General features: G+C 39.3%; 1 protein-coding gene across 5 annotated transcripts in view; it reads right to left on the bottom strand.

Annotated features, from left to right (window-relative positions):
- nhsb (Nance-Horan syndrome b (congenital cataracts and dental anomalies)) overlaps window positions 1-19,763 on the bottom strand; it is a 70,446-nt gene that overhangs the window by 14,386 nt on the left and 36,297 nt on the right. For 4 of the 5 annotated variants that reach the window (XM_061740736.1, XM_061740722.1, XM_061740718.1 and 1 more), the window contains exons 2-3: window positions 1,895-2,047; window positions 1,664-1,800 (exon numbers count right to left, since the gene is read on the bottom strand). In XM_061740736.1, coding sequence (XP_061596720.1) covers window positions 1,664-1,800; window positions 1,895-2,047 — 290 coding nt within the window. Of the gene's footprint in view, window positions 1-1,663; window positions 1,801-1,894; window positions 2,048-6,331; window positions 6,475-19,763 lie in introns of those variants that run through there. The other variant, XM_061740729.1, reaches the window with a different exon arrangement.

Below are 19,763 nucleotides of genomic sequence, written 5' to 3' on the forward strand. Positions count from 1 at the left end.
GAACCTCATGGTGTACTGTATATGCTATGGTCTGTCTGTTTTGTACAATATATGCTTAAGCTTCATTTTGTTTATAATATTTAAGGAGTTTGTAATTGCACCATAGAATAACATGTAACTGATGGCTGAAATGTAAGATTAACCCAGAATTGACCAGCCTCCCACCAGGGATGTCACAGACAGCCACAAATCAGTTTACAAACTGTGTCACTGAGTATTTTGAGAGATAAAAAACAAATAACTCAATCATATCTAAACATCTACAGAAATGTTATGTATATATTTTAGACACATTTACGATATGAGATCCAGTTTATTCTGTTAACTTTATAGTAATAAATGTAACCCACCAGCCACTTCATTAGGTATATCTGTTCAACTGCTCAGCCAATCAAACGGCAGCTACTCAGTGCATGGTATGATCAAGATGGCCCGCTTACGTTCAAACCAAACATCACGATGGGGACGAAAGGTGACGTTTTTCACCTTGGTTTGATAAAGGTTAACAACTATAAAAGTTTCAGAAACTGCTCATCTGCAGATGTTTTTCAAACACAACCATCTCTGGTGTTTACAGAGAAAATGTGGATCATCTCTGAATGTGCAACATGTCAAACAGTTAAGCAGGACGGCAGCAGCAGCAGCAGCAGCAGTAAGCAACACCAAATAGCACTTCTGTCAGTTGAGGACAGAAAACTGAGGTGACAGTTTAGACTGGAAACTGGAAACTGGAAAAAAATTCTGCTTTTGATAAATACTTCGGACTGCCGCCGCCGATGAAATGATGTGGGAGATATTTTCCTGGCACACTTTAGATCTCTTAGTACCAAATGAGCTTTGTTAAATGCCTCAGCCGGCCGAGCATAGTTCTATTCCTTCATGACCACAGGGTAACTATATTCTGAGGGCTCATTTTAGCAGAATAATGCACCATATCACAAAGCTAAGGTAATCTCAAACTGGCTCCTATAAAATGACATTGTACTCCAGCGGTCTCTGGAGAAGAAGACCTCAATCCAGTAGATCAACTCTTGGATGGGTTGAAATGGAAGCTTCCCACCATGGAAGTGCAGTCAATAAAACCGGAGTAATTTTGAGTAACTGTGTAATGCTATCATGTCAATATGAATCAAGACCTGTGAAAAATGCACCCAAAGTGTTGTTGATTGAAGGCTACAAAGAATTAAGGGCAGCCTAAAGCCAGTATGGGGTCCAGTCCAGTGCTAGCAATGTGTAGGGCTATCTAATGAAGTGACTGAAGAGTATCCATATCCCATAATGCTTCTGTTATTTTAGGCAAATCTATCTTGATTACCATTCAGGGCCAGAGTGTCAAACATTTTGTGCATTTAGTGTTATTTCTCTGTTTATAAAAAGACCTTATAAAAAGAAATCTCGGTAGAGAGGTTCCTTGAGCATATCCAAAGGGAGAATCTGTTAATCTTTTTGGGTGCTATTTTAGACTACCTTCTTAAATCTGAGGGGAAAGGCATTAACCTTGCTGAGAGACAGTATTCATTTACAACTCTTACAAGTGCAAGCAATTCAATCAGAGTATCTTTTACGTAGCAGATTGCCTCCCTGCTCTGGTTGCCGTTGTGTTCTGGAGACTCGTTTGGCTGATCATAAATTTAAAAAATCCCATTCTGTGGGTTGTCCGTACCGCTCGTGCCAGGCGACTCCTCTGCTGCCGTCGGATGCTGTGTGGTGAAGGGAAGGTGGGCATGGGAGGTGCCACTGAGATAGAGATGGTCACCCTGTTTCTCTCCCTACTTGAAGACCTCTGATGCTGTTGCTCATCTATGCAACCAAAACACATAAATTAAGCATTTTAAATCCTCAAGACTGGTGCACAATATAATGAAAGTTTGCAGCCAGGATCATCCGGGATCACCTCTGTGCACAGCTCTGAGGCTAAGCTGAGCATTTCTGTGAAGTTCCTCCAGACACGGCGCTCGGGTACAAGGATGAAACACGTTGTGTTGCTGGTGCCATGGAGCCTGATAGTGAGCCGACAGCTTGCTCTCGATATCCAGGTTTGACACCGCTAAAATGAGAGAAGAGGGAAAGGATCAAATTAATGGGAAACGCTGTGATAACTTCTTTCATTGGATGACTGATCTTTTTAGATTCTATAGCTATGGATCGCATAATGTGTTACCATCCCACTTAAAAAGCAAGCTATGATGAGTGAGATAAAAACACTCAGTATTTGTCTAAATAAAAATAATGTTTTTATTCTGTTGTCCTTTATGTCCTTTGCCTCTTTACATCACATTTTAATAATGAATAAATAACACTTTTAGAATCTTAAAATTATCTTAATTTTAGGGGTCTACAACTTTTATACAGAACTAACCAACTAAACCAAACAGCTATGCTGGAACCAATGATAATGGAGGCGTATAACTATGATTATTATGTTACGCTTCTATGAAAACTTTAGGTCTCAGCATTGATATGAATGTCAATGTGATGCATACCACCAAACTAAACATTGTTAATGACCAAACGCACTCCGCTGTGGCAACTGCACTCAATACAGTTTTCTCCAACACAAACCCCAGAACGCCACCATGCTGCAGAAACGGTAAAAGAGCACGACAGAGTACCCATGAGGTCGGGCCAGCCCCCTTAACCCCCAGATCCCAATGCCGCCGAGCATCTGTAGGACCAAATCTGATCCAAAAGTTCCAATTCTACAAAGAAAGAGAACCATGGGACTTGGGGACAATATCCTAATAGAAGACATCGCACACCCTCAGAGATTGTGTGGTGTTTTAAGACGAATAATACCCTCATGTTACATTTACCACCTTTACCACCTGCAGGTTGAGGACATCTAATGCAAGTTTCCTGCTGTAATAACCCTTTCTACACCACTTTATGTCCACCCATCCATTCACTACACTCCATCATATTCAGGGTCACAGTAAACTGGAACCTATCTCAGCTGCCGTGGGGCAACGGGTTGGACAAACCAAGTCACCTGCCCATCAGAGCTAAACAGAAAGATAAACATACACACTCAGACTTGTTAATGTAGGAACACCAGTTGAATGCAAACTCCAGGTATCATCCAGGAACCCTCTTGCTGTAAGAAGCAACTTCGTGAAAAATATCAAATACGTAATATTTTCCAGATGGAAAAAAAGGTACAAACACATACTGTATGATAGAGGATGGATGCGTTAAGATATAGTTTTTGAAAGGAAACATTTGTCCGCTAACATAAAAATCTTGGGAAGCCGGTGTCTGAAAGAACACTTTACAGTTTACCTCCAGTTGTATAACTTAAAAACCCCACATCAGTTAAAAAACTGATAGTAAATATTAATCTGCAAAAAATAATTTTAGAAATGTCAATATGGAAATGTCCCTGTCCTCAGGTTGTTGGCTTTCACATTAATACATGTAACAAAGCAATGACATGCCAGCAGGTGGCAGCTAAGTCCATCCCTCAAGCATTATTTTTATCACTATCAAAATAAATCATTACAGAAAGCTCTAATGATGTGTAAGTGACAGTTTCAGCATTAGGACAAGAAATGAGTGGATTGTTATCATATACCTTTTATTTGCTCTCAGAGCTCCTTTAGCCTTTTGATGTATCCTGTTTTCTCTCTTCTAGTTGATATTCAATTGTGTCATTGAAAGCCACGCTCTACATCTGTAACTGAGCAACTTTTCTTCGTTCATCAGGTCTTTATTTGCTTCCAATTAAACTGCTGAGCGGACACCAACAGCTGATTTAAAACTACAAGATTTAAAAAAAGCTCATTTACATGGTGCAAACTGTTATAAACAGTCATGATGACAGTCAAGTTTTTTTGAATCCTGCCCCTAATGCTGTTAACATTCAAGAACATGCTTACTATCAGATAAAACAAAGACTAAAGGTGCGGATATGCTTCTGCGTCAAAACGACGCCGTGTCTACGGCGTCTGGTTTTTGTACACGCAGAGGACACGCCGTCACCTGCGCCGTCAGTGACGTGCACCTCCCGAAAATTGTAACTACGCGTCGAGGAGACGCCGACCACACGCAGACCGAGAGGGCTGTGATTGGTTCGTTTGAAAGCGAAGCATTTCCGGTTTCCGGTTTGAATCAGTAGTGAACTTCCAGGGCTTTTTTCTTCGTTTATGTGTGATTTTTTTTGTTTTTATTTTTTGCACAATAGTTGTCCTTATTTCTTTGATTTACTGTGACCGGAAAAAGTCGGATAAACCATTCAGAAAAATGGAGAAAAAAAAAAAAAATGGAGAGACGGAGAACTCTGAACGGTTCGTGACGGCGTCACGACTGCGCCGTGTGCTCTGCGTGTGTGTGACGCAGAACTGTAATTCAGCCTAAGAAGTACCATGCTTACATATATTTGACACTGATTTTACAATGACAACTTATTCACTTTAGAACTTATTTTTGGACCCTAAAAGTCTCTTTATTAAACTGACAATTCTGCCAAAATAGAAGAACATATTTTTAATGCCTTTTCTTCCTCTCCGAAAACATTATATTAAGATATAAAATCCTCTGTTTTATATGTGAAGTATCTTTTTTCCCCCCACATTTAGTCATTTATCCTTATTCAGAAAAAGGGATGATTCAGAATTTAATTGCACCAAATATTAACACAAAATGTCCACATGGGCAAACACTGGTTTCATGGTGACCCTACCTGTGTTTTGCCCAAGCTGCTTCATTTTCTACTGTTACTAAAGCTCAATAGGACCCACATGGTTCTCTTTACATAGCCCATGCCCATCTATTACACTCACTTCCCTTCTGGGCCGTATATACAGTATTTGCCCCCTATTGGCTCCCCATTTGGGGAAATGATGCTGAAACCGTATGGGACCCTATCCATTTGCCCATTTCCAGGCCATGCCCACTCTGTGATCCAAGCAGTACTGAATTTTTCTGTCCACTGGCTGTATAGAAATCCTGAAAATAACTAGAAACTTTGCGAAATTAACATTGCAAATCAATTCATGAAATGAGACTCAGTGGACCACCGCATGAAACCAATCAACAAAACTCTTTAGTTGAAGATGACAAACTGTAGAGCAGAATCAGTCGATATGACAAATTATTAAAAGGATAACAGTTTTTTTTTCCTGTATGTGGCCCTGCTTTGGACAGGTGACCTCTCCAAATTGTGCCCTTTCCTTTTGCCCAGCGACAATTGGGAAGGGCTCCAGCTGTGTATATGGAGGCAGGTAGCACAGTCCCTGTGGTAGCACCTGCTTGTCATATAGCAGACAGCTTTTATATAAGAAACACTAGCTGGCCAGTTCCACAGAGGAAAACTGTGCAGTGCATCAACATAAAAAAACATTAACTTTTGACAAAGACAAACAGAAACTTCTGGAAACACAGACAGTGACAGTGATACCCTCATTTGTTTCGGGTGTGACTGGACCCTCCCAGGGACTAGGTGATTTGTCACACCTCTCATTCATGTTCATGTGCATGCCCAGTGTATGCAACTGAAACTTTCTGAAACTGTGCTCATTTGAATAGAGATTGCTTTCATCATAAGACATTGGTGTAGAAATAAAACTTAATAAAGTCAATGTAATCTTAGTGATTTTTCAACTGATGACACCAGAAGCCACCTTCTGCTACTTTAAAATAATGTATTTTAAAAACTAGCAATACCAGAAGGAAGTTTCAGTTCATTCAAACGACACAACCCATTACCAAAATACTTTAAGATTAACTGCTTACGTGCTGAACAGACATAGGGGAGCTCAGCTTCTCCCAAAGCACATCAAGATCACTTTACACTTCTTGAAGTTTATACGTGTAGATGAAACAGCTGGTGCATCAAATGATAACTGTCTGCTGTATGTTCTAGGATACCTCGTCTACTTTTCATTTAACCCGTATGACAGGTAGAGCTTTACATCGGACCATTAAATATAAAAAAATCAACAAATTCTGTTAAATTTTTTAAATTTCATTCTGTGTAGTGGAGCATTCAACCTGAAGTCTATATATTAAATTCCCGTTTTAATTTTAAAACGTGTAATTGCCCTGTTTACTCTTCATCACACAATTAAGTAAAAAATAAATAAATAAATAAATCTGTTAAAACTCAATCTTACAATAAACGAATGGCTTAAGCTTCATGGTGAATGTTCTGCATTATGTAATGCAGACAAAATGGGGACTTTTTCTGGGCAGATGGCAGTAGATTTATATAAATTTGTCACAGCGTAATATCCAAGTGACGCTGGATTCACAATGAAGGTATTTATAGATTATAAACAATAACAGAAATTCAGCAGGGAATGAGGGGTTTACATACAGATGTTAAAGACAATACCTTTGGCCGGGACAGGGGTGCAGCCTAGACCGAGACAAGCCAAAGCCATGACCAGATGCTATCCACTCTTCCCCTTTTTTGCCTTCAGTACTGCTCCCTTCTTCCTGCACAATTCTTGTCATCTGCTGTTTGGTAGTCACCTCATTTACTCCCAAAGGTCTTGCCAAAGCATTCCTCTGCACGTCCAACATCCACACTAAGCATCTGCAGAGTCAGACCCTCCCCCTCCACATCGTCACCCACCCACCTGCTGTCCCTGCTCTCTCCTCCCTACAGCTGACCCGACATGTCACAATAATGATATATATACTGTATATATCTATATATAGACATACTGTAGATATATACATGGAACTGGAACTGGTCTTGTTAGGAGCAACGTCATATTCAAGAGGAATGACAGCCTTTTGTTGCATCACAGACTCAAATCCAGTTTTGTTCCATCTGATTTGTTTCTCCTATTCCCCCCCATGTAGCTGGGTCAGATGGTAGGGTCCTGCCTGGGCATAGCCCGTTATTGACTGTAATCTCTTTATGATGCAGTAATATGCAAACTCTAATACGTGTGTGTGTGTGTGTGTGTGTGTGTGTGTGTGTGTGTGTGTGTGTGTGTTTGTGTGTGTGTGTGTGTGTGTCTGTGTGTGTGTGTGTTAATACTGTATATGTATCACATTCTCAGTCCTGGTATTGCTGCTACCAGGGAGTAATGACCTTAAAGGGAGTTTATGCTATGTTTATGTTTCAAGCCTACGTTTTTTTCAGTCAAACCTCTGATCAACTTTACAACAAAAGAGGCACCAATATAAAAGTGGAAAAAGCAGTTACGTCTTCAGTATTGTTCTGTGGCGTACTTTAGGAAACATTGTCTTTGTTTACACTTTGTCATAGTAGACATTCCCATGTGATTGCAAAATAAACACCATGAAATGCACACACACACACACACACACACACACACACACACACACACACACACACACACACACACACACACACACACACACACACACACACACACACACACACACACGCATGCACATAAACAGAGGGAGTGTATAAGAGCACCCTGCCTGGTAATCTGCTGTAATCTGGAGCTCTGGCAGTTCACTGATTTTGGAGTAGAGCTGGCAGAGCCAACAGTTTGCTCGAGGAGCTTTCAATCTCTCACCATGCTCCGAAACAACACAGACACACCAGCGATGTCTGCCCACACATAAAAGCCCACCACGTGCGTGTCCACACTACATGACATCAGTCAATGCCAGCAGGAAGAGAAGAGGATCTGGCTGTGAATATTAAATACACAAATGTACAAAAGTTCCTTGTTGCTTGCCTCACTCATTTACGGCAGATTTCCTCAATAGGACTTCTGGGAGTTTCCTAATAGCCTGTTGTCCCTGGGGTTGTTTGTCAGTGTGGAATTGAGCGATTTATGAAACATCAGCACTGGATCACAGACATTTCAGTCACATATTAACTGAGCCTCTTGGATGAGACCCTAATGGTTCGCCCTGCAGAGGAGCTTCAGCCAAATCTCTTTATCATCATTTAAGTAACTTAAAACACCATTTTGCAGGCTTGCTTTAATTATCTGATCATGTTTTATTTTTATAGCACATTTAAGTTAATCAAATCAGAAAGTGTATATGATTTTTGATGGGTGTATTTGTTCTATTAAAAGAAAGATATTCTCATGTTTTTAATCAAGATCTGCACATCTGCACTGTTGTTCAGCTTCCCTCCTCCTTCTGCCCCTCTAACCTGTTCAACATCCATGTTCAGACAAATGTGTGACTGTGTGTGTGTGTTTGTGTGCGTGTGTGTGTGTGCGTGCGTGTTGTCTGTGTTGTGAGACTTGTCTGTAATGTGAATCACAGAGCATGACAGGCGAGGCACAAGTCTTACTCCTCCATGTCACAGTGGATCAGACGAGACAGAGAAAAAATGTCAGCAACACAACAGCAGGTTAAATGTTCAGGGGATTATTTCCTGGCGCTGCACCCGCTGTTTACCCAGTATTAGCCGACTACCATTAAAAGGGCTCCTGTACTGTCCCCCGGTGGCTCAGTGTGAACACTACACTGAATCAGAGCCCTCGTTCTGTGTGATTGTGACTGTGGGAGCCATCAATGAAGGGCTTATCTTTTGAGAATTAACATGTGTCAGGCGAGCAGTTTAAAGTGAAATGTTCAACCAAGGGATGCACACTGTCCACACTAAACCAAAAGCAAAATGGCTCAGATGTGAAATCACAGATGCACACCCCTGAAATGAAATATTTCCATAACATTCCAGATGTTGACCGAGTTAACAACTTTAACTATGCACACTTTAAAATTGGACATTTCCTGAACAGATGAACTGTCAGAACAATGAGAGTGCTAGAAGGAGGGAACGAGTCCAGTAGCGAAAATGAGCAAAACAAGCAGTCAGAGTGGTGATGCTAAGATCTCCTTCACCTAAGCTTTCTACTAAAGTAATTCATTGAGCTTTAGATCACCAGTAACTTTTTTCTGCCAGTGTGTGCACAGTCCTCTATCAGTGAAAAGTTGGGTATGTTTTACTTGCTGGAGTACCAGCTGTTTGCTACTCCAGCAAGTAAAACATACTTGGATTACTTCAGCAGCAGATTCTGGCAGCAACCACGTCATGAGATGAGAGTTCTTGTGAGGTGGTTTATCGATGGATGGATGTATTGTTAACATGGGTCTTCAGTTAACAGTTGTTTAGCCTGTCAGCATGTGTGGTGCTGCGTTTTAACTTAGCTCTTCACAAAATCAAGCCACTTCTTTTTCTTCTCATTATAGCTCTGTGATTGAACTAAACAGCCTGAGTTCTCTACATTCTGGCATCCAGGTAAGATGTACTTGTGTGATGAAGCTAGAACGGTTCCATCCCAAGCTGTCAGATACACCCTGCAACGGCCTATCGGTGGCTGTCCCAGCTTTAAATGCAAAGTGGAATATCTTTTAGGCGCCGGGGTCATCTGTTTCCTGGAGCCTTGATTTCAGACTTACCCTGAAAATTGTGAATAACCTAAATCAAAAATTCAGTGCAACATATTTTTTCATTCTAATATCTGAATTTTCACTATTCTAACTTTAAATATGAGCCACAATAGCGTCAATCGGGGGAAAATTTGCTTCTGTGGCCATTTTAACAAAGAGAAGTGACAGCAGGTGATGAATGTTTTATTATCTCATGTTGTTGTAGGGCTTCCTCTCCTCACTCAACCTTTTTGTGTTCTTCTATATTCTCCCTGCCCTCATCAATATTGCATCATTGTTCCTAAAGAAACTTTAATGAGGATAAATATGGGAAGAAAAAGAGGTGCACTTAAACAAAAAGGAACATGTCGGTATGCTAAATTTGGGTCATTGTAATTCCTCTTACTGTGTCTGAGCACATTATTCGTTTGTAAGAGAAAGGAACAGACATGTATAAAAGAAACGTACAAATACAGAATGTGAAGAGGTGGGGTCCCCTGGGGTCCCTTGGTTCAGATTAAATGGCGTGGGAAACCCGCTACAATCATCTGCTTGCATTACTCTGAGTGGATTTTAGTGAACTAAACGAGTGACTAGAAGGGAAAAAATATATGTTAATTCCCTAAAAACTTGTTTTATAATCCAAATCCTGTCATGTGATTGCTATGACCAGACATTGGCACCAGCATGGATGATTCATCCATCCATTATCTTCTCCCACTTAAATAGTTTTCAGTATTAGGGGGGTCTGCTGGAGCCTTTCCCCGCTGTCATTGTGCGAGAGGTGGCGAGAGGTGGCGTCCTGGACGGGTCACTGGTTCTTTACGGGGTCACACAGAGACAGACTGGGGAAACCAGCATGCACGCTCCCACTCACTTCAGCAAGAGTAAATCACAGATCAACTAATAACCAATGATGCTTAAAAAAGAAAAGAAAAAAACTTTATACATTTTACATTATATAGTCTCAAATAAGTTTAGCGCACATTAAGATCAGCATCATCTGAGATCACCTCTATAGATCAGCACTCGGAGGTTTGGGATGAAATGCCAGTATCATTCCAGTACCAATTGTCGCCGTGTGGTTGTGCGTGTGTGTGTGTGTGTGTGTGTGTGTGTGTGTGTGTGTGTGTGTGTGTGTGTGTGTGTGTCTTGGTGAATGCTTCAGCCATGTTTGTGGAATGGCACAAGACAAGCCATCGCCCATGTTATTTTTAACTGTGTGTCTCCATGGAAACCGGCGCATACGCAGGGAGGGGGTGATCTCCTACTGGGCGTGTGTTGAGGAAGACTCCTACCGCTGGTCATAGTGTGACTGCATGGTGTGCTTGCGTCTACAAGTGTGTGTGTGTGTGTGTGTGTGTGTGTGTGTGTGTGTGTGTGTGTGTGTGTGTGTGTGTGTGTGTGTGTGTGTGTGTGTAAATTGTTTTTTGGAATGGACCTTACTTGATAATACAGATGCACAAATTAATGGATTATATTCTAACATTATTATGTCACGTCAATGATCTTGAGCCTCTCTGTGTGTGCTGACACATCTTGGAGCCTGACAGAGCGGCAGAGAGTTTGGAAAGAGAAACACCAAAATGCTGTACCTGATGGGAGGGGCTCTGCCGCGGTCAAATTAGCCTGAGACATGAACTTGTTGTATTGTATCTTCCTGAGGATATAATACAGCACTGAAAACGTCATTTAAGACATAATAATGTCACTTATGGTATAAAAAAGGGGCACATACTGTAGATATTATGGTCCTGCATCCCTGGCATCATCATCATTAATCATCAATACTAGTTTTCTGTTACATATAATCAGTGGATCACTGAGTCTGCGGTGACTAAGAAATTCCTCTGTTGTTGGGATGAGGGGGAGGTTTATGTTGGATGAGAACATTCTTCTGTAGCTTTAGAAGCCATTCGCCAGAACTGAGTGAACATAGTTGTTTCTATGGAAACAACTTAAAGATTAAAGCTGCGAAGAGTGAGAGCTGTGCCAGAGTGATTCCCATAATGCCTTCTGCCTGGGGATCTCAGGGAAAGAGAGAAGAGAGAGACAGACTGAGTGGGACATGGAGGAAGAGGATGAAGAAGAGACTGTGTGTGTGAGTGGAAAAGTAACTGTGTGTACAAGGATGCTGAGTTTTGTGTCTATGCGCACGTGAACTGTCACCATGAGGTGGGGATTTGCAGCAGGGCACCTTTAGTACTGATAAACGTACACACTGGCAAACACACACAAGAACTTGCCTGTGTTACTCTCTGGGGGCCTTTCATTGGCTTACCTTGCTCACTCTAAACTTGTCATAAACCATAACCACAGTATACTTACACCCAACCTCTGCCTATACACAACATAAACCAAAGGCCACATGTTTTTTAAACAGTCGTTTGACAGAGTACCATAAGATATCAACATTATCAGTAACGCTTCACTACTGATAAAAGAAAAATATATTACATGCAAATAGGAAGAATCTTTCACCACTGTGATGCTCTGTTATGCTACGTCACGCTAAAATTCACGCTGAAATGACAAGACGTTAGCATTAATCAGGGTTGCAACACAAAAATCATAGGCAAAATGATTTGCCAACGAATTTGATAATGGATTATTAGTTGGTTCTATAATCACATGTCTGTTTCATGCTGTGTACTGGAACTTACAGCCCTTCTTGAAGGCATAATGGTGTTTATGTTTCTTTTAATTACATCAGTTAATACACTAGCTTTAAAAAGTTTAAAAATGCTGATATCTTTGTCTTTGATGCCGCACATTTTGTGACGTGCTCTGGGTCAGCTGGTGGGAGTGTTTCACCTGCGAGCTCACGCATGTCTTTGTGAGTGATACAGAGAGCAGAGAACATTTTAAACGTGTGACCAAAAGCTTGTTTTTTTTTTTTTTGTGAGACTAATACCCAAATATATCAGAAATTGCTCTCAAAAACTCCATAAAAGTTTCCATAAGTGTCCCTCAAAGCTGCCAGTGGTCCATGTACATTTACTGCGATGTCTACGTAGTGTATCATACAAAACATAATCGGAAATCTTCTCTTTTTCTGCTTTCAGAAACCGCTTACATTTTTGACCAACCATTTAGGAGAGTAGTGAGCAGCTGACATTACCAATGTGTGACCATAAACTGCAAACACGTGTGTGACAGGCTGATGAGTCTTCCCCGTAGTTGTACTTCAGAAGTCCTGGAGGCGCTGTGAAGCGACTGCGTACATAGGTCTATTTCTCCTCGTTCCATCTTCATTTCCTTCCGGCTTTCCCCTTCAGAAGTCGCTACTAAATCCTCCATCTAAGCCGATCCTCTACATCCTCTTCTCTCCCACCTACTGACTTCACGCTCTCTTTCACTTCTGGTAGTTTTTTAATTTTCAAGATATTTTCAACAATCTGGGAGTCGTGGTTATGGCACATGCCTTAAACAATCTTAATCTAAGTTTAAAAACTAATAGCTAAATAAAATATTTTAAGTTATTGATCAATTTCTTATTTGATTATTCAATTAATCATTTCAATGGCTGATTCGTTAATCGACAAAAAAAACATTAGTTGCCCGAGCATTGATAAGCAATCAGTGGTATGATGACATGATTGTAAGAAGCACAGAGCACAGCAGCACTGGTGTCTCCTGTGGTATGTCAGTTCTGTCTTAAACACGCAGACTTGGACTCAGCTCTGTGGCCACTGTACCTTTATCAATGGCTTGACCGTATAAACGTTATAGTGGTCCAATTATGTCCAAAACCACATATGTTACCTCTGAAGAATCTGTACCTAAAAAGGTAAAGTCTTTCACTTAAAAAGGGTTGATCCCTAGTTTCCCCAGTTGTCATGTTAGGTTCCCTAATATATACTGTATATATTAGTTGATTCATATGAGGTACCACTGCAGTATTGCATAATATACAAACACATATAGTTGAACTTTCTTGTCCTCAAACAGGTGGTGATGAAATCTGTCACCATCCGTAATAACTGTTTGAGTGTATTTGCCCAAGTACGCACATAATGTAAAGTCTTTTTTGCATTTTAAATCTATCCTCATCTATTTTCATTAAAACCTCTATTTTATTTATTCTTTTCCTGGATTGGATGTACGTGCGTTCTCCGAGTGTCCTCCTCTCCCTCTTACCCTCTCGATCCCCTCCCCCTCCCCCTGGGTGATGCCAGTGCTGTTGTCAGGCTGGAGCTGAGAGCAGCCAATCGTGTGGCTCTGTGCTGAAGAGCTCTGGGGTGATGTTAGGCAGTTTCATGCTCATACGATGAGCTTTGCCAAATGTAGGTCATGCTTCTCTTTCTCTCTCTTACTCTCACTTTTACTCACACACTCACACACACACACACACACACATACACACACAAATGCACACATGCTTGCACAGCTATCCTTATTAGGACCATGCATTGACTTCTGTTCATCATCTAAACCTGTCTTGTTCATAACCTTAGCCACACGGAGTTAATGATTAACCATAACCCTAACACAGCCATGGTTCATAGTACATAAAAATTGCTGTTCCTGGCAAGGATTACACCAGAGAAGGTCTTAATGAAGTACCAGAAACGAGAACACCACTTTCACAGATAATAGACAATAACACACACGGGAGCTTGTGTTTTCACCACATACACACAAATACACTAGCAGGGTCACACAAAGGTTTTCTTTTACAAACACACTTAATTCACACATGAATTAGTCTAAAATGAAGTGAAGTGAAACTCTGCTCTTTGTTTACCCTAAAATGTTTTTGGTAACAAGCTGTGGATTCGTTTTCCACCAGTAGAACAGGACATCATGGGATCCTTACTCTGCTACTGATGTTGAAATAACAATCACGATAGCTATAAATATTACAAAGTAAAAACCACCATACACAAAGACTGCTGCCGTGTTGAACTCTTGTTGAACTGCTTCCATCAATGCTCCGATATAGGACAAGAAGGATTTTGATGCAAACAAAAGCAATACGAGACATACGGTTTTATGTAGCAGCCACACCACAAGTATGATAGCTAAAATTACAGTTTAAATATATATTTAAAAAGTATCTGTGGAAATGTTTGACTATGACTATGAACCACTGAATGTGTCTGTCTTGAAAGAGTTCTTTAACATGGAGGAAATATTCAATAACGTTGGAATAGCTCAGTTGAAAGTTTAGTATAGTGTTCTCCAATCCAGGTTGTTGAGCGCCACAGGTTTGCATGTTTTATGCTCCAACACACCTAATTCAAATAAATGGCTAATTAACATAATTGTACAGACCATGACGATGAGCTGAGATAATCCATTCATTTGAATCCAGTGTGCAGGAGCAAGGGAACGTCTAAAACATGCAGACTGGTGGCCCTCTAGGACCTTGCAAGGCCGTGGAGAACACTGGCGTATTGTAAAGACTTTTCATGTCAACATAGCTATTTCAAAGATATTAATGACCGGGATGCCCTCAGTGGTACCTAAAACTCTGTTTATAAGCTATTTTTAATTCTCTAAAGGTAGAACTAGAAGCAAAAATGTTTATTCTTATGCAAATTAGTTCTAGGTGGAGCTTTTTTACTCCCCCATAGTGATTAATTAATCATGCATAAAGTTACTTGAAAGATTAAGTTTATATTTCACCAGAAGCATATAGAAGCTTTGCTTGAAAACTTTCCCACACATTTTTTTCATATTGCCCCCACCATGTTCTTCACTGTGGTTCCAGTTGCTGGAGCTTTTGTCTTTGTTATTGCCATTATTCCCTCTCATTAGCACCGAAGTGCCAGTAAAAGAGCTGCATCTTAAAGACAGGACTTGTCTGGAAATTGCTTTGACACAGATTAATTTACATACACACAAAATATCTACTTTGTAAAGATCTATGCTACTTTGGCTTATTGCCTGTTTTCATAATAAACACTACTCAACTGAATATCTGGAAGCTGCTTTGTGACCACTGTCATTACCTTTCACTGCATTGGCCCTTTGCATTATGATAGGATGTGTGAGATGGACTGGTCAATTTTATATTGGAAAGTTTCTGGAAGAAGCAGACCATCTGGATGTTTTCGGCATACAGCAGATTGTGCAATCATGTTTATACAAAGTAATGTGCACTACTTTTTAGTAAAATCAATACATGTATGTGCTCATAATATAATATGCTGTTTCTAAAATGGCCAAGCAGCTGCTGGTAATCTTTCTTTTGTGTTTTTTCATAGAAGTTTGAGAACACCTTGCAGCTCTATTCCTACCTCCTGGTGTTCTCTATTCCTACCTAGTGATGCATTACATCCAGGTGTTACTTAAAAAAATGGTCACAGGTCAATACAAAAGTTTCAAAAACTATTCCTTTCTCTTTTTTATTTAATGACAAAACCCTCCATTGTAAGGTCTTCCAAATGCCCCCCTCATTCTGTTTTTCTGGCACAAGTTGTTTCATGCACTGTTTTAACACACCAACACAACAGACACACGTGTGTGTGTGTTTCAGTCTGTGTTCCTGTGCAGATTATCTCGTGCACGGCATTACAGCTCCAGACACTAGCAACTTCTTTTTAACTCTGAAGGGTCTTTGTTTTAAAATTACAGAGTTGAACCTTGTTTTTGTAACCTTTCTATTTGGTAGTTTTGTTTTGATTTTGATTCCATATCAGACACAAATTGATTCCAATTTGTTTTATTTGGACTTCACAGATTTTTACCTTTTGTTTTAAAAAAAAAAAAGCTCTTTATTGCTTTCATTCGCATGTCTATTTAGCTATGGTGAAAACTGTTTTTTTAATAGTTAAATAGCTAAATTGGGAATATATGAAAATATTCGAGATTAAAAATTGGGGATTTGCATATAGTTTTTTCCAATTTTTTCAATTTAGATAGAATTTATATATCGTCTATTACAATACAAGTTGTCTCTAGGTACTTTCCAGAGACCCAGACATGACCCTCTAATACTAACTGAACATTTGTAATTTTGCACGTAAACACGGTCGTGGGCAGAAACATACATAAAGTTTTATGCATCTGGACCCAGCTACTCTAAAGTGCCTGCACATGATACCCTGCAAACATCATTAGAGTCTTTTGGCTTGGCTAGTTTCTAGCGGTAATTCAGAAAACACGGCTAACAGCATTACTCTGGAATCCCGTCTAATGAGCATTTAAATATTTTTTACGGGTAAATCTCACATTTTTATAAAGTTGCAAATACATGAACTTAAAAAAAAGGCATCAAAGTGTGAATAACCTATCAATTCTTACAGTGTGATGAAATGAATACTTATGCACCGAAATGAATGTAGTATTTTGCTAAGCAAGAGTTTTTATGTATCTTTTTATGAATCTAGCAGACTGGTAAATTATTAAAAAGATATGGAAGAAAAAAGGCATTCCGATGTACAAGAATGTTTTATTAGTATTATTATGATTATTATTTCTATTTTTTATTTCTATTTGATTTTCAATGGAGGTTATGACTTATTTAAGTTTCAGATAAAAATAAAATTAAAACAAAACTTATTTGCTTATAGTTATAGTTATATAGTTATTCAGAAATTTTCAAAAATTGCCAAACGAAAAATTGGATAATTTTTTTCAGTAAGTGGTCTTGTTAAACGGGTGCAGTGTCTTAAATCTTGATTTACCGGTAATAATAAAATCTTGATAAATGTACTTGGTTACATTTCATCACCGGCAGAAGATCTGAATAAAAAACTGAAAAAAGAAAGAACAAAAAAAAAACATGAGGTTCTTCCCATTTTTGTCATGCCTCAAATGATTGGTGTACTGATGTTTCCAGATTAGATTTATATTTTTAGACAAAATCTTCTTGTGTAATGACATTTAGCTCCCTTTCATGGCTCATATGTGAACCTTTAGGTCTCTTTTAAACCGAATTAGCATTACACTATGAACTGCAGACAAACATGCAGCCTCTGTGACACACACACACACACACACACACACACACACACACACACACACACACACACACACACACACACACACACACACACACACACACACACACACACACACACACACACACACACACACACAGAGCTCCTCCTCAGAGAGAGAATCATTTTTACGTCCCTGGGTTGCCACTGCTAAGGTTGACCTATTTTTGTCCAGACCTCTCTCGCTCTCCCTCTCTCTCTCTGTTTGTCTGGTTCACCCACTGCAGCCCCATAATTCACCCTGTTTAATAATTCACTACAGCTTTATAAGCCTCTGCTCCACTAAACAACAGATCCAGGAAAAAAAAAAAAGCAAAAACAACAAAAAAACCCACACAGCTGTATCTGATGTTTGCTAGAGCAATAGGAAAATAAATTGTACATCATGTATCACAAGTACTGCATCAAATGGGATGGCTGTAGCTCTGGAGGTACAGAGACTGTCACTAAATCAATAAAAAATAAAAAAAAAATGTCTCCACTTTACAACATTTCAAAGTCTCCACGGCCAAGATACTGAACTATATTCCTCACTTGCAAACAGTCTGGTATATTAATGTAATATTGTGCAGCTGTATAATTGAAAAGGAAGTGGATGTAGACGTAAAAAACTGGTACATTTAATATAAATTTATACATTTAATTCTTTTTGGAGGTGACAAAACACAGGAAACATGATTCTGGTGGTCAAGGTTGTGGAGTGTTGTTGTAAAAACCCCAGATTATTTGCAAGTCTGTGCACAGAATTGCTCAGCTTAATGTCATTGGATGGCTGGACTGAGCAAGAACCAATAAGGGCAGCAGGAATACAAGAGCAAGCATAGAGAGTACTCTCGCTGATGCTGGGCACACCCTGTAACCCTCTGTACGTGTGTGTGTGTGTGTGTGTGTGTGTGTGTGTTTATGTGTCAGCACCCATTAATTTAATGTGTGTTAACTTTGTGATTATTTATATATTTAGTGTAGATATTTGAAAGGCAACACGTTTTCTTTCTACTAAAAATTTCCAGCCTCCACTGTATCAAATCCACCCTGCCCCCTTTATAAATCTCCTCCCAGGAGCTGCTGCAGAACAAAGAAGACAACTATAATGTATTCTGTACCCATGTTGTCATTGCATTATAAATACAGTTTGCACCTCTGTGGTGTTTGCATAATCCCATGTACCTGTGTGAATCATAAAATATGCCATTAATTGCCATTAATCTCTGAATTTTCTCCTGTTTTGAAAAGTTTATGTTTTTGATGCAAAGGATCAATCCGTCAGGAACTTACGAAACAAACATGCTCATTTTAACACACTCTCCTTTACGAGTACCATCTTAAACTACAAGTCCTAATACCGACCAATTGCAGAGCTTTAAATATACTGTCAAGCCTGTCTTTCGATTGATAAGGTGATTCTATTTTTTATACCCTTTCATCGACTTTAAAATACTGTTTTCTGTTGTGTTTTGTCTTAAAACCATGTGCTTTTGTGGACTGAATTTTTTTTTTTTATGAAAAATATATATTTTTATCTCAATGAGACTAACCTGGGTAAATAAAAATGTAATGATAGAACAATTATACCTAAAAATCAATTCTTCCTTTTAATTGATTTGTGCTCAAATTGAATCCAGTAACTAGCTCACAACAACTTGAAATGGACTAATTTCAATTTTTCAATAAGCGAAATTAAAGGAGATAGTCTGCACTCTTTTAGAAAGTTTACACAATTTTCTGAAGTCGAGTGAACACCAAAGAGAAACTGTACAGAAGTACAAACTTTAACTTTTTTCAGCTGTCTTCATGGCAACTGGTTTAAAGGGGTGAAGTTAACATTGTAACATTGTAATCACTCAAGCTCTGCTCTTCCCACTTAAGACAGTGACTTTCTATTACCACCAGAAATTTATAAATTTTGCAAAGAAAAATGAGTTAGTTTTTCAGATGTGACAAAAGTCCTGTTTGGCGCAAAAATGTAATGGAACCTCCTTTTTCGCATTTGCAGGTCTCCATCATCACTGGATGTAATGTAGTTGGTCACATGACCAACTTTTTCAGAATCCATAAAAAAGGTTTTGAAGCCTGTTAGAGGGTTTTTGGATGAGTGAATAAAAACCACATTGCAATTGGGAGTATCGAACCTAGACAAGGTTAAAAAGATATTATATAAGTGTAGACCACTTACTGTTGAGTCAACGAGATGTTAAAAAGGGCAACAGTAATTGCAACTGCCTCTTTGGGGTTTGAAGTTTGAGAAAATAAAGATGACTGTATGCCACTTTTACAACACACATCTTTGTCATGGATATGGATAATCCAAATCTGAATAAATAAGTCCACACTTTCCCCTACTGTGTCTAAGACACACCTGGCACAGTGAAGAGCATCTGATGAAACATTAGTCCATAAAGCGGCCATTTATTTATTTAATCTCTCTGCTTGTCCTGTAATGAAGAGCAGCCAGCAGCCTGAACGAGAAAGCAATCATTTTACTTTACATTGCATAAG

This window comes from Cololabis saira, chromosome 2, assembly GCF_033807715.1.
Source record: "Cololabis saira isolate AMF1-May2022 chromosome 2, fColSai1.1, whole genome shotgun sequence".
NCBI classification, from domain to species: Eukaryota; Metazoa; Chordata; class Actinopteri; order Beloniformes; family Belonidae; genus Cololabis; species Cololabis saira.